Source organism: Ovis canadensis, chromosome 15, assembly GCF_042477335.2.
Source record: "Ovis canadensis isolate MfBH-ARS-UI-01 breed Bighorn chromosome 15, ARS-UI_OviCan_v2, whole genome shotgun sequence".
NCBI classification, from domain to species: Eukaryota; Metazoa; Chordata; class Mammalia; order Artiodactyla; family Bovidae; genus Ovis; species Ovis canadensis.
Window position 1 is genome coordinate 73,253,919 of NC_091259.1, and position 14,063 is coordinate 73,267,981.

A 14,063-nucleotide genomic window follows, 5' to 3' on the forward strand; every position below is an offset into this window, starting at 1 on the left:
TTTTAATCTACACTCTTCTTGGGGGAGGAGAGAGGTTCATAAACAAGGATAGGTTCACATGTGGGAAGGAGGTGAGGAAGAGCAGCATCAGGAAACACTCACTTCATCACCACTCACAGTGCTTGCCCCAAGGACTGACATAGTAGAATCTGGCCATTTATGGATCCACATGTGTCCAAAGTTAGAATTCTTCTGACTTCTCAGTTAGAACACAAGTTTCAGAGGTACCTCTTCCATTCCACCACAGTAGGGAAGTATGTAAGTATGACCTATTCCAGTTAGCTTTTGACTGATGGGTGCCCTCAGCAAACTATTAAAATACAATACCACGCGATGCTTTGGAGACACTCATACTCAAATACCACCTTAGGCATAGACAACCTGTGCCCCTGCCCTGTGCCTTAGAGGGCCCTTCTTTTGCCCATGCCTGCCCCCTTCTAGTGGAGAAGTAAATGGCAACCCACTCCAGTATTCTTGCCTGGAGAATCTCATGGACAGAGGAGCCTGGTGGACCACAGTCCATGGGGTTGCAAGAGTCGGACTCAACTTAGCGACTGCACCACCACCACCACCCTCCCCCCGCCCTCCCACCCTTCTAGACCACTCTCCTAAGTATCCAGAATCCAAGAATTACCTAATGAAATGTCCTGACCCTGCTTTCAGGGCCTGCAGAGGCTTTTTCTGAGCCCATCCTCCAAAAGATGAATCAAACCAATAGACCCCACCCCTGATAAGTGCATTCTTACGTTCCAGGTGTGGCCCAGGGTGACTGTTTGAAAGAGATGTTCCCAGAACTTGGGGGTACTAGCCAGAGCATCTGTGTACAAGGCTTGTTGAGGTGCAGGAAGGGACCGGGGTGTGTGAAAAAAGAAAGGCAGTGGCTTTGGGGCCAGGGTAGTCCTTTTTAACTCTTGCCTCAGCCCTGCAGCTGTCAGAGGAGAGTCTCCCAACTGCTTATTTGGGAGGGAGGGTAGTTGTGTTTTTTTTTTTTTAAGCCATTAGGGACTTTTTTTTTTTTTTTTCTCTCACCACTCATTTAGAGGCTGGCTCCATATAGACCCCAGTTATCTTTGAGAATATTCTCAAAGAGAGCGGGGTGGGGAGTGGTCTGGGTGAATTTCCTGAAGGAAGGGTCTCTGCCTCTCCTCTATCACTTGCCTGGCAGGCAGTGCTGCTATTGCTTTGTGAAAAGGAAGAAGGATTCCGCTGACCCACTGGATTTTTATGAAAGAAGTCTAAGGGTTCCCTTATCTCCCCTCACAAGGCACATCTGCCGGCAAACAGGCTGTCTGCTTCTTAGGGATTCCTTCATCATCCTGCTTCTCTTCTGAGTGTTTTGAGACACAGCTTAGTGCATTCCTTTCTGTTCTCCAAGCTGTGGGGGGAGGCAGGACGGTGAGGAAGTCATAATACATCAGCGGTCTTGCTGAGAGCTTAAAATGGGTGCTGGCAGCTGGGATGTGGGGGAATAGAGCTTTCCAGGGACAAGTGACCTGCTTGTTCAGCCAATGAGAAGCAGGTTAGAGGAATGATATCACCAGACAGGCGTTATTGTCTGATCATCTCATAAAAGCGGGATTGTGTCTGGCAATTTAACCCTTCTTTAGGTACTTTGGGTCTCACGCACTTCTTGGTATGTGACCTCCAGAGTCCTTTTCCCACCTGTCTGCTGTGAGACCAGAGATTAAAGATTTAAATTGGTGATGAAATTTGGGAAGTGATGTCATCATCTTGAAAATATGAACTAAAGCTTAGAACCACAGTTAGGGTGGGAATGTCAGCTGCGTCTAGAGAGCACATCTAAAGCAGATATCCATCTTAGGTTACATCAGACTTTTACTGTAGACTTGGGAGAGAATGGAGGGTAGAGAGGGGGAAAAGGATTTAGGCTTTAGTCTATTTTAATCTATATGATGGAGACTTACTAAGTATGCCCTGTTTTGGAGAAATTGGAATTTTCCTCCCAAATTGGGAAAATATCACTGAGTCTGAGGCCAATTTTGAAGAACAGATATTTGTCATGTTTGATTATATTACACTTATTTATTGTTCCTTGCCCATAAAAATGACTTGATTTTCTCATACCTCCTTTCCATCACTGGTGAAATGAGGGTAAAGATCCTGTCCTATCCCCAAGGAGTTGAGATAAGAAAACAAACTAATTCATGTGACTTTCCATCCCATGCTATACACATGTATTATTATTAAGGCATTTGTATCTTAAGATTGCATATTCATTCATTCATTCATTTGTTCAGCATACTTTTTAAAATGCCTTGATGCTGGACGCAGATACAGAGAAAAGATGGAGTTATTACCTTTAAGGAGTTTTAAATATTGTGAGGGAGACAGACAATAATAATAAACACGCCTCATACATCCATTGTCTTTACCACGTGCCAGGCCCTGTTCCAAGTACCTTGATGTATGTGAGCTTGCTTTATCTTACCATAGCCCTCTGAAATGGGTGCTGTTATTAGCTTCATATTAGAGAGAAAGCAGCTGAGGCTCTGAGAGGCTATGTGATTTGCCTGAGGTCACGCAGACCTAGTGGTAGATTTGGGACTTGAACCAGGCAGTGCAGCTTTAGTCTGTGCGTTCAGTCTGTGCTAACCAGTGCAGTGATCACTAGCTATACGTGGCTTTAGAGTACTTGAAACTTGGTGAGTCCAAATTGAATTGGGCTGTGTGAAATACACACTAGATTCCAAGGCTCTGGTATGAAAAAAAAAAGTATAACATTACCTCATGTTGAAACCACATGTTGTGGTGATAATATTGTGGGTATACTGAGTTAAGTAAAATGTATTCGAATTAAATTTCCGTTTTTGTTTTTTTTTATTTTGACTACTTGAAAACTTATATACGTGCCTTGCATTTTTGGCTTATATTTCTATTGGACTGTGCTAGGCTAAATCATTATAATACAGTAACAACAACAATAATAATAGGGGACATTTACTGAGCTCTCACTTGGTGCTACATGTTATGCTCATGCCTTTACAAACACCATTTCAATTAAGCTTCAAAATAACCCTTGTTATAATCTTCATTTTGTTGAAAAGGGAGGAGGTTTTGAGAGTCAGTAACCTGCCTGAGGTTAGTTAACTAGTTAACGTAGACCCCCAAATTTGAAACGTTTTATGTCTGACTCCAAAACCTGTGTTCAACCAGCACCCTGAAATGCCATTTCCAGTTAAATCTTGGGGCATTTTTTTGGTTTGTTTTTATTTTTGTAAGAATATTTAGTATTGCATACATCTGTATTTGTGATGTAAAAGTTTAAAATCAAAATCGCTTAGTCATAAAATAGACATCTTGGATAGAAATCTCTTGCAAAGCTTTGGCCCTCAGGGGATAATGGCACGGTTGAGCCCTGAGATGAAGCAGTGAGTCACCCTATACAAATTGTGTTTAATTTTCATTCCAATTGTTCTCTCAGGTCACTGGGCAATTTATGTCCCAACCGCCTTTGTCCATAGAGAAGAGGAAAACGGGCAACACAGCTTTCCTTAGTCGTTTAGTCTTCTTGCTGATAGGAAGGGAAAAAAATGCCTTCCGTTTCATTGTCCCTTGAAATACTGTTTGTGTTCTAGTGAGTAATAAAGTGCTGTCTAATGACCCCTGACTTTCCTTTCTTCTAGAGCAAAGACTCAGGCGGACTGAAGGCGGCTATGATAGAGTTGGTGGAAAGGTTAAAGTTCAAGAGCTCAGACCCTAAAGTAAGTATTGTTTTGGATTTAATTGGATATTGGTACCCCAAGTATTTCATTCTCCTTGGGCTAAATTCGAGGGATGTTAATGACAGTCTGTCTGAACATTGCATCAAGATTAATTAAGCCTGCCCATCAAAAGCAGTGTTCTAATGTGCCTAGAGATAAGTCATCTATTTTTCCCCTTCTCTATTTTATGACTTACAACACATAATCATTAATTGTTTTCTCTGAACTGCAGACAAGTGCATTTTTAATCTTCCTTTACTAGGCCTTTGAGACTACTGGTCCCTGTGTCCATTAAATCCAGCCACAGGCATCAGAGATACAATCAGCTTAATGCTGGGGACTGGAATAAGCTCCGGCCTATGCAGTTGGTGTTCAGTACTAGCGTCTTGTCACTCTCCCACTTACAGGAACCAGCTGCCACAGTGAATGCCTTTGTCCTCATGACCTGGAGTCTGGTCTGGGAAATGGTTTAAGCTTCCCAGCTTTCTTTGCGAGATGTTGGGGGTGCTCTAGGATTGGTGTTCCGGGAGGTGCCATACCAGGGTTTGGGGGTGGATGGGGAACTGAACATGCCTGAGGGATTATGACTCATGCAGCCTCCCTTCTCCTACCCAGACGCTTGCTGTGGCGCTCCCGGTACTGGTGCCAGTTGGCTTTGCCTGAGAGTCAGAGCCTCTCACAATTTAAGAGAGAAAGGAAGATGATTTTATTTGACTTTCTGTATTTTCATTTTTTTTTAATTAAAAAATTTTATAAGAGGAATTAGACTAGCATTTCCTGAGCACCTACTAAGAGCCAAGCACTGTGCTAGGATCTTTACATACCTTTTTTAAAAATTGTGGTAAAATATACAAAATGAAACTTACCATTTTAACGTGTTCAGTTCCATGACGTTAAGTACATTCATTTTGTTATGCAGCATCACTACTCTCCATCTCCAGAACTTTATCCATCATCCCAAACCGAAACTGTGCCATGAAGCACTAACGTCATTCTCCCTCTCCTCTTACACACTTGTGATCATTGCAGTAACCTTGCACATTAGCTTTTATTCCCATTTTATTGATAAGAGCACTGAGGTTCAGAGAGAGGGCCATTAGCCCCAATTAGAGTATAATTTAGGGCTGAGATTCAAAATCTGATTCCAGTGTTTGTGTTCTTTTTTATTATGCTGCAAGCACTGGGTTTCATCTCCATTCTCCTATATAATCACATTATGCTTCCATTTTCTATTGTGAAACACTGTATGAGGCAGAGCCGCAGACAATGACAGGCTCCTCAAAAGGTGTGCAGTCACCAGTCTACAAAATAATTTTCATTTTATACAGCATTGAAAGTTCTTGGGACATCAGTAACACCTCTTGCCTTCTGGTGTGTTTAGGGTTCCAGAGCATCTTAATACAAAAAAACACCCATGGAGTAACTTTTGTCAATTTTGGTAGCTCAGAGTAGAAAGACCCCCTCAAAACTACTTACATTAGTTTTCCTTTAGTGAAAGTGAACCAATTAATTATTAAAGATAGCAGAAAGCCTTTTTTTTTTTTTAACCAAATTTCTCTGGTTTCTGGGACAACAGCTATCCTGAAGGAAACAAATGTATTTCCTCTTTCTGCCATACCCACATGCTTATAGGCAGTGAAGAGCAAGAAGATGTGTACCGATTACACTGAGTGGCTTCTGTGCCTGATGACAATACAGGTGAAATGCTTTGGGATTCTTTATGATGCATATAGTGCATCTGATGGGAAGCTTGCCAGAGCTGAAAGGACTGAGTAGTCCCCTGCGAGCAACCCACGGAAGCCTTGGGATTTTCCCACGATGCATCATAAGCTAAAGGACATTTGTTAGGACCTCGCTTGATCTTGAGGATATTTATACACACTCACCTTTATCTTCTCTTTATCTCATCCTGGATGATTTCCCGCCAGTCTGTTTTATTGTCAAGCCCCTTTCTTGCCCACCATCTGTGTGTGCCGTTTTTTACCTGGAGCCAGCTCGAAGCAGGACCAAGGTCATTGCAGAATGACTGTCAGGTCACAAAGAGGGGATGAAAAATGGGACACTTAAATACATGATTTCTGCAACAAAGAAAAATTTCCCAGAAATAAACTGGTGCCTTCCAAAAGAATCCGTGCGTTTTTAGTCTGTTCTGTCTTCCCTCCTAACCCTACCACCCCTTTCTTATGTTGGCCTATTTAAGAAGGGCAAAATCTCTCAGGCTTTGGGACCTGTCATTTCCGGGTGTGGCAGCTTTACGTAGAAGCACTGATTAAGTCATGGAGCACTGAGCACTCTCTCTGCCTCACTTCCTCAGGAATTCCCTAAAGCCTCACAAAACTTGATTAGTCCAGACACTGAGGTCTGCTGGGGACTGAGTTAATTTTCACATCTCAGTTTTGCCAGAGAGAAGTGGAAGATGCCTAGATTAACCTTTTTTTAAAAAAAAATAATAATATATGCTTATAGATTAAAAATACAGATATTCATAAAGGAAATTAAAATGAATTTCCCTCAAGTTAACCACTGTTAACATTTTGCTATGTAACCTTCTAGACCTTTTTTCATGTAGAAATAAACGTTTCTAGGATATTTTACAAAAATTATACCATAGCTATGGCTTAAGACACAGAATGTCTAAAACATTCTTCAGTGTCAGTAATATAGACTTCTAAATGAGATGCCTCATTTTGTCCAAAATATTCGTCAGATACCCTCTTTTCTTCCGATTAATGGTTCTTAAACTTTAGTGTGCATGAAAATCACTTGGAGGACTTATTAAAATATAGCGTACTGGACCCAACCCAGAGTTTCTGATTCAGTGAATCTTGGGGGGACTAGAAACTGTGTTGGACTTTCCTTATTTTCCTGCCCTCTTGTGTTTTTTTTTTTTTTTTCATTCTTTTCTGCAAATAGCCAGAAGAGCCCTTGTAAATAAGTCCAAATGATTTCAAACTTGGAAAAAACGAAATACATAAAAGTCTAGGCTTAGAAAACAAACTGAGCTGAGGCAGCAAAGGAGTAAGAGAGGGGAAGGGAGGTGAGCTGAGTCATCAGCTCAGGCTCCCTGAGAGGACAGGGTTCCTTTAAACAGTTATGTCCAACAGGGAAGCAACAAAGCCAAATAAAGGGGAAAGGAGTTCTGGTCAGGAGTGAGGAAGGATGATCAAAGTGTCATGGTCTAGGAGTGGGCTGAGTTCCAAGACCAGAGGAACAGCAAGAGATATCAAATCCCAGCTACTAGGATTGAGCCTGAGCATGGGAAAGAGCACCGGTGATGGTTGGTAAAGAAGGTAGAGGTCCACGTGAGGTTGTGTGTCTGTGTGTTGCTGGGGTGAGCCTAGTTTTAAAGGGGACAGACCTCCAGGGATCCAGAACTTGTGTACAGTGGAAAGAAATTATTTTTAATAGCAATCTATGTTATGTTTAATTGGAAGTTGTCTATCAAGTAATTCTCATGTGTTTGACATGATCCAGTTTGCAAACATTTTTTTGCAGCCAAACTTTTCAGAAACATCTGTTGCACAAAGCAGGATTTTAGTCTCTAGATTTCTTACATTTATTCTAGACTTTAGGGAAACTAAAAGATGTAGTTAATTAGGGGTTTGCATGTGTGTGTATGTCCAGGCTGGATTTTTAGGAAATTTAAAGCACATGAGTTCTGTCACAGCTTTCCTTTGTAGTGACTATGCAATCTTTCATAGTTCACCCAGGGGAAACCTGAAACTTAAAAAACACATCGATTCCTTTCCTTTCCTTCCCTCTGTTCGGTCTCCCAGAAAGCATTGAATCAAAAGTATAACATGCTAAGCTCAGTGTAACCAACCTCTCATCATGCAGTTAATGATAGCCATTTTCTCCATTATATATTGATTACTTTTCTTTCCATAGAAGAGGCACCATTGACTGCTTCCTATAGCTGGTGTGCTTGAAACAAACAGTTAAACCATGTTTGTGTATCTAGAATTTATACTAATTTATTAAGAAGTTATCCTCAAAAAAGCATCTTTAACTTGAGCCAAGTGGCTTACATTGTTCTCTCTTAATGGAGTGGAATTAAACATGGGATCTAATCATACTAAGACTGTCTAGAATACAATCAGGTTCTTTTCCTTTTTTCTCTGATCTCTAAAGTTATTCTTACTGAAGTGTGAAACCGAAGAATTGTCTAGCAACATGAAATTAAATAGAACTGAGGATTGTTTTCTTGTTTTATTTTTATTTAACATTTACAGAGCATTTTATAATTGAAAGAGGACTTTATAGTACTTTTTAATAGCTGATGTCATTGACATAGAACATAGCCCAGACCTTCACTCCAGTGCTAATCAGACTATTGTTAAAATGATAGGTTTTGCATGTACAAATGGTAATGGATAGAAGCCAAACCGAACTTGAATTCTTAGTGTCTTGTTATCAGCTGGGTCAAGCCAGGCCTTGTGCCAGTCCTTGTCCTGCCACAAGATAGAAGTATTCACTGAGGCAGTATTTAATCAACCATCTGAAGCAAATAATTAAGATGCCCCAGTTATTAAATTTCTAGACAGTCAAAAGTGTTTCTTTGGTTGGAGGGTTATTAGAATTGTTGACCTAGTTCTTCAGTTTAAATAAAAAAGTTATAAATAGTAATCTTGGAAGACATGAATTGTGTTTATCTCTGTGTCCTCAAGCCCTATGAGCATGGTACCTGGCACATGGTAATAGATTTTCTTCTTCTTGTGCTTGCTCAGTCACATCCGGCTCTCTGTGACCCCATGAACTATAGCCTACCAGGCTCCCCAACCATGGGATTTTCCAGGCAAGAACACTGGTCTGGGTTGCCATTCCCTTCTCCAGAAGAGCTTGCAGACCCAGGAACTGAAACCATGTCTCCTGCAATGGCAGGTGGATTCTTTTACCATTATCTACTACAACAACCATATGGAAAGAAATATTATTATTTCCCCTGTTTTATGGACATGCAATATAAGACTCAGAGGTGTTAAACAGCTTGCTAGTAAGTGATGGGAATATAGCTTAACTTCAGATTCATCCTGTTTCATGTTACATACCCCATACTATTGTTGAACCCATGGATGAGTTGATATTTATACACATAGCCTGTCTAGTGATATGACTCTTCACTATTTTTCCCTCACATCCTTCTTTTACCTTCTTTCCCTCTCACCCTTCTTTTAGGAAACATACCAGTGCTTTCTCAGGTCCAGTCTAGGCTCTGAGGCATAGAAATGACCCAGAAGAAAATATGGCCTCTTCTCATCACATGTAGATACTGGGGCAGTGAAAAAAAGAGAAGCAGGCTCTTTGCCATCTTTCACCAACTCCCTGCCTTTATAAAAACAAAACAGTTTCCCCTTTTCTCATCCGCCGGTTATAAAAAGTAATACATGTTCTTCGTAGAAAAATATGGAAAGTACAGACAACTGTAATGAAAAAGGGAAAAAGTCTGCCAGTCTGCTGCTGCCTGCAGTGGTTTGTAAGCTTTCAGTACTTTTTTCTAAAATTGAGGATTCTTGAGCCTCACTCAGAACATCTAATTTGGTAGTTCACAGTTCTGCTTTTTTAGTATGCAGCCTGATGCATGCCGTCAACTTCAAAACACACCAGTGAAAAAGCTGGTTAATATTGTGGTGCTTGGCCTTTTAGATAGAATAGTCCTATTATTCTATGTACAGTTGACCTCTGAACAACATGATTCGAACTGCGAGGTTCCACTTATTTAAGGATTTTTTTTTTTCAGTAGTAAATACTATAGTTCTACACAAGCTGCAGTTGGTTGGATTTGTGCCCACAGAACCCAGAATGGCGGGTATGGAAGAATCCTGTATGTGGAGGGCTGACTCTGAACCAGACAGGGACCTTCAGCCCAACTTCAACAGAGGGTTGCCCACAGCACCATTCAAGAGACAATGGTATATATACCTGTTAGAATTCTTTGTGTGTGTGTGTGTTTATATATATGTAAAACTATATAGCTGTATACACACACACATACATACCTAATTTGTATCCTGCTTTTATCTCCTGGACATTATTCCTTATAAGTACATATATTTTATCATTTGAATTCACTTCTATCTTTGAACCCCAGTTTCAAAAGCTCAAGTCCTGAATGCCAGTCTGCCTTTATTGCCAAATGGAAACTTTACCTAATAAGGCATTTCTGTTTTCTCCCTAAGAGTGTAAGCAGATTCTGTGAGTTTATTTGTTTTTTTGAGGCAAGCATAATAGTCACAGTCTAAGGTTATTCAGGCACAATGGAAACTGAGTTAGTGCAAAGCCAGATACACAGTTGGGTAGTCAGCTCCAAGCTACCTGTTTCACAGTATCTGTCTCTGCACTGCTCAGGCTGTCTCCCATCATGGGGCTGAATGAATAAATGCAGAGCACAGTGGGACATCCAAGGCCATCAGCTCCAGTCCCTCCACTCTGTAGATGAGAACACTGAGGTGCCAGGGGAATAAAGGTTCTTGTCCAAGGTCACCCAGGCAGTTACAGCAGAGTGAGAGAAGGCTGACAGCTTTTAGGACTACAGCTCTGTAGTTTTCCAATAAAGAGAAGTTTTGTCCATTTGACAAGGATGTGGAAAAATTAGAATCCTCATAACTTTGTTGAAAGTGAAATTTGCTCAGTCGTGTCCAACTCTTTGCAACCCCGTGCACTATACAGTCCATGGAATTCTCCAGGCCAGAATACTGGAGTGGGTAGCCTTTCCCTTCTCCAGGGGCTCTTCCCGACCCTGGGGTGGAACCCAGGTCTTCCGCATTGCAGGCAGATTCTTTACCAGCTGAGCCACAAAGGAAGCCCAAGAATACTGGAGTGGGTAGCCTATCCCTTCTCCAGGGGATCTTCCCGACCCAGGAATCAAACGAGGGTCTCCTGCATTGCAGGTGGATTCTTCACCAACTGAGCTTTCTGGGGGGATATAAAATGGTATAGTCACTTTGGAAAATGGTCTGGCAGTTACTCAAAAGTTAAAACCTAACAGTTGCCATGTTATCCAGCAATTCCATTCTAGGGTATAAACCCAAGAGAGATGAAAACATACATCCACACAAAAACTGCACACCAGTGTTCATAGCAACATTATTCATACTGTACAGAATGTGAAAACAACCCAGCCAATGCATGGGTAAATGAAATGTGGTATGTCCATACAGTGGAGTACTATTTGGCAATAAAAAGAAAGCAAGTCCTGACACGTGCTGCAACAAGGATAATCCTTGGAAACATGTGGAGTGAAAGTCAGTCACAAAAGGCCAAATACTGCATGATCACCTGATTCCATTTATATGAAATGTCTAGAATAGGCAAATTTTTAGAGAAGGAAACTAGACTTGTTGCCTGGGGCTGAGGGAGATGGAGGAATGGGGAGATAGTGATTGCTAAAGTTCTGAAATTGATTGTGGTAATGATCACACAATTCTGTGAATGTACTAAAAAGCACTGAATTATATGACATGTGAATTATATCTCAGTAAAGCTGTTGAGAGATTATTGTCTGAGTCATTCTTTTTTCAGCCCTTCACTTGAAATGTCATCAGTGAATAGTCTTTTTCTTTCCCCTTTCCTCTTCTAGCAGGAGTGAAGGTCAGAGATCTAACGTTAGCCTCTGTTAGGGGAGGCAACACTATATAGTTACTAAGAGCTCCCTGGGACAGATGCCTTGATAACTGCAGTCTTGAGCAGATCCTGTGTTCAACCTCCCCATTTCTCAGGGTTTTTTTGTTTGTTTGTTTTTTCAGCTGCAAAATAGAGAATAATAGTACATACTTCATAGGGTTGTTAGGAAAATTAAATGAGGTAATCCATTTAAAATGCACGGGACAACATCCCGTAAATGGTGGCTGCTGCGAGCTGTCTCCTAGTCTGAGAACCATCACTGTTTCCAGCAGAAAGGCAAGGGTTCACGGTGGGTGTAGATTCCTCCCTCAACCCCTCCAAGAGTTCAGAAGACCTTCTGATACTGGTGGAGAAAAATAAGCCACCTGTTTTATAACTAACTGGATTCTGCACTTACGTCAATTAACACTTCCCAGGATTAGTGACACTTACAGATTGCAGGTTTCAAAGGGCCATTGCTACCTCTTTGAGTGATAATAACATGCAAATAAATTGAGTTAAATAAATTGAGTTGAGACCGCTAGGTGTTGTTGCCTGGCTGGCTGACTCTGTGGGCTTTGCAGGGCGACCTTGCTGGTTGTTGACTCAGTGTCTATTGCCCATTCAAGTCAAGGCAAACATATCTGCCTCGGGGAGTATGTGACTGTTTGTCCATAGATTCCCAGTAGAAATAAGAAATCAATGCATAGAAGCAATTATGTTTATTGTTATGAAGCAAACTCTAGTTAGCATAACTATCTGGTGCCAAATTAAGATAGAAATAAAGAAATTAAGAGCCACGAAAGAAATCAAATATGGCATTTGAGACATACTAGGAAATATACCCCACTTTAAAGTAAATACCCCTGGGATACTGGTTCCCTCCCTACTTCCCCTTCCCCTTCTGCCTTACCTTTTGACTGTTCTCTTTCTTATGGAGCACCCGAGCTCCTAACTGAAGCACCGTACAAATCCACTCCAGGCTTTTTAAAACTAGGTGTACATGGTCTCTGAGCCGCCCAGGGGGCTGGAGCATTGTTAGAAATCAAAGGAATTGAGCTTTAAATGGCTTAATAAAATTAACACATCATGATGTCCTTCTCCCCCCTGCTCCAGCTCCTCTGCACTGGCAGGAGCCTTGATAATATACTCTCTGCCAGAGCTTAAAAGGCCTATTACGTGGCCAATGAGAAGAAGGCAATGGAGCTGTCAGGACTCTCCCACAGCAGCCACACTTCACGTTTCCAGTGCAGGATTGTATTTGACATTTAATTTAGGAGCCTGGGTATCTAGATATAAAACTTTACTGTGATAATAGTGATAAAAAACCACCCAGAGTTTTATTTAAGGGCCTCTTCCTTTCCTGTCCCCCTCCCTCCCCTTTTCCTTTTAGTTCAACCAGGGATCGAACCTGCGTCTCCGGCACTGCAGGCAGATTCTTTAGTGCTGAGCCAGTGAGGAAGCCCCATAGATGCTTGTTTGTATACACGAATGTAAAATTTGAAAACCGGCCTCTCCCCTGGTTGAGACCTGCATTTAGGCAAAGGGCAAAATCCATCAAGTCTCTGAGTCTCTGTGGTTTCGTGGAGAACTGTCATTCAACCCCATGATCCAATAGATGACCATCCCATGGTTGAATGGCTTTTGTTTTACTTCTTTAGTAGGTGAAATAGATTCTATGATATCACCTTAATTCCCAAGTCAATCTGATTAAATACACATTATAATCCCCATTTTACAATTGAAGAAGCAAATATGTAAGAGGTTTAATGACTTGTCCAAGGCCACAGGGCTGGGGATGGCAATCAGTTGCCTTTGTGTGATTGCTATACAGAATTAGTATTAATTATAGGAGATTTTCACTTTCATGCATTGGAGAAGGAAATGGCAACCCCCTCCAGTGTTCTTGCCTGGAGAATCCCAGGGACGGGGGAGCCTGGTGTGCTGCTGTCTATGGGGTCAAACAGAGTTGGACACGACTGAAGCAACTTAGCAGCAGCAGCAGCAGCAGCAGCATTAACTTTTTGCTTATAGAAGATGGGTTGGGAATAGTATACAAATACAGTCTGAGTTTGTACAGACTTTTAGGGGAAAAGTTAAATCAACTGTGCCATGCTTTCCTTTACTTTTATGGCAAAAGAGCACAGATATTAGAACAGGATGATTTTATTCAAGCACTGGAACTTAATTACCTCCCTCATTTAATTTGACTGAACCTTCAGTTTAATTATGAAGTGAGACTAATCATAGTTCATCAGGCACTCTGTCTATCAGATCTAGTCCCTTAAATCTATTTCTCACTTCTACTATATAATCATTAAGGATTCGATTTAGGTCATATCTGAATGGTCTAGTGGTTTTCCCTACTTTCTTCAATTTAAGTCTGAATTTGGCAATAAGGAGTTCATGATCTGAGCCACAGTTAGCTGCCGGTCTTGTTTTTGCTGACTATATAGAGCTTCTCCATCTTTGGCTGCAAGGAATATAATTAGTCTGATTTCACTGTTGACCATCTGGTGATGTCCATGTGTAGAGTCTTCTCTTGTGTTTTTGGAAGAGGGTGTTTGTGACATTGTACAGGAGACAGGGAGCAAGACCATCCCCAAGAAAAAGAAAAGCAACAAAGCAAAATGGCTGTCTGAGGAGGCCTTACAAACAGCTGTGAAAAGAAGAGAGGCGAAAAGCAAAGGAGAAAAAGGAAAGATATACCCTTTTGAAAGAAGAGTTCCAAAGAATAGCAAG

General features: G+C 41.3%; 1 protein-coding gene across 4 annotated transcripts in view; it reads left to right on the top strand.

Moving 5' to 3' along the window:
- Positions 1-14,063, top strand: part of TRIM44 (tripartite motif containing 44) — a 112,863-nt gene that overhangs the window by 15,270 nt on the left and 83,530 nt on the right. For all 4 annotated transcript variants that reach the window (XM_069555120.1, XM_069555123.1, XM_069555121.1 and 1 more), the window contains exon 2: positions 3,645-3,722. In XM_069555120.1, the coding sequence (XP_069411221.1) occupies positions 3,645-3,722 (78 nt within the window). The remainder of the gene's footprint in view (positions 1-3,644; positions 3,723-14,063) is intronic.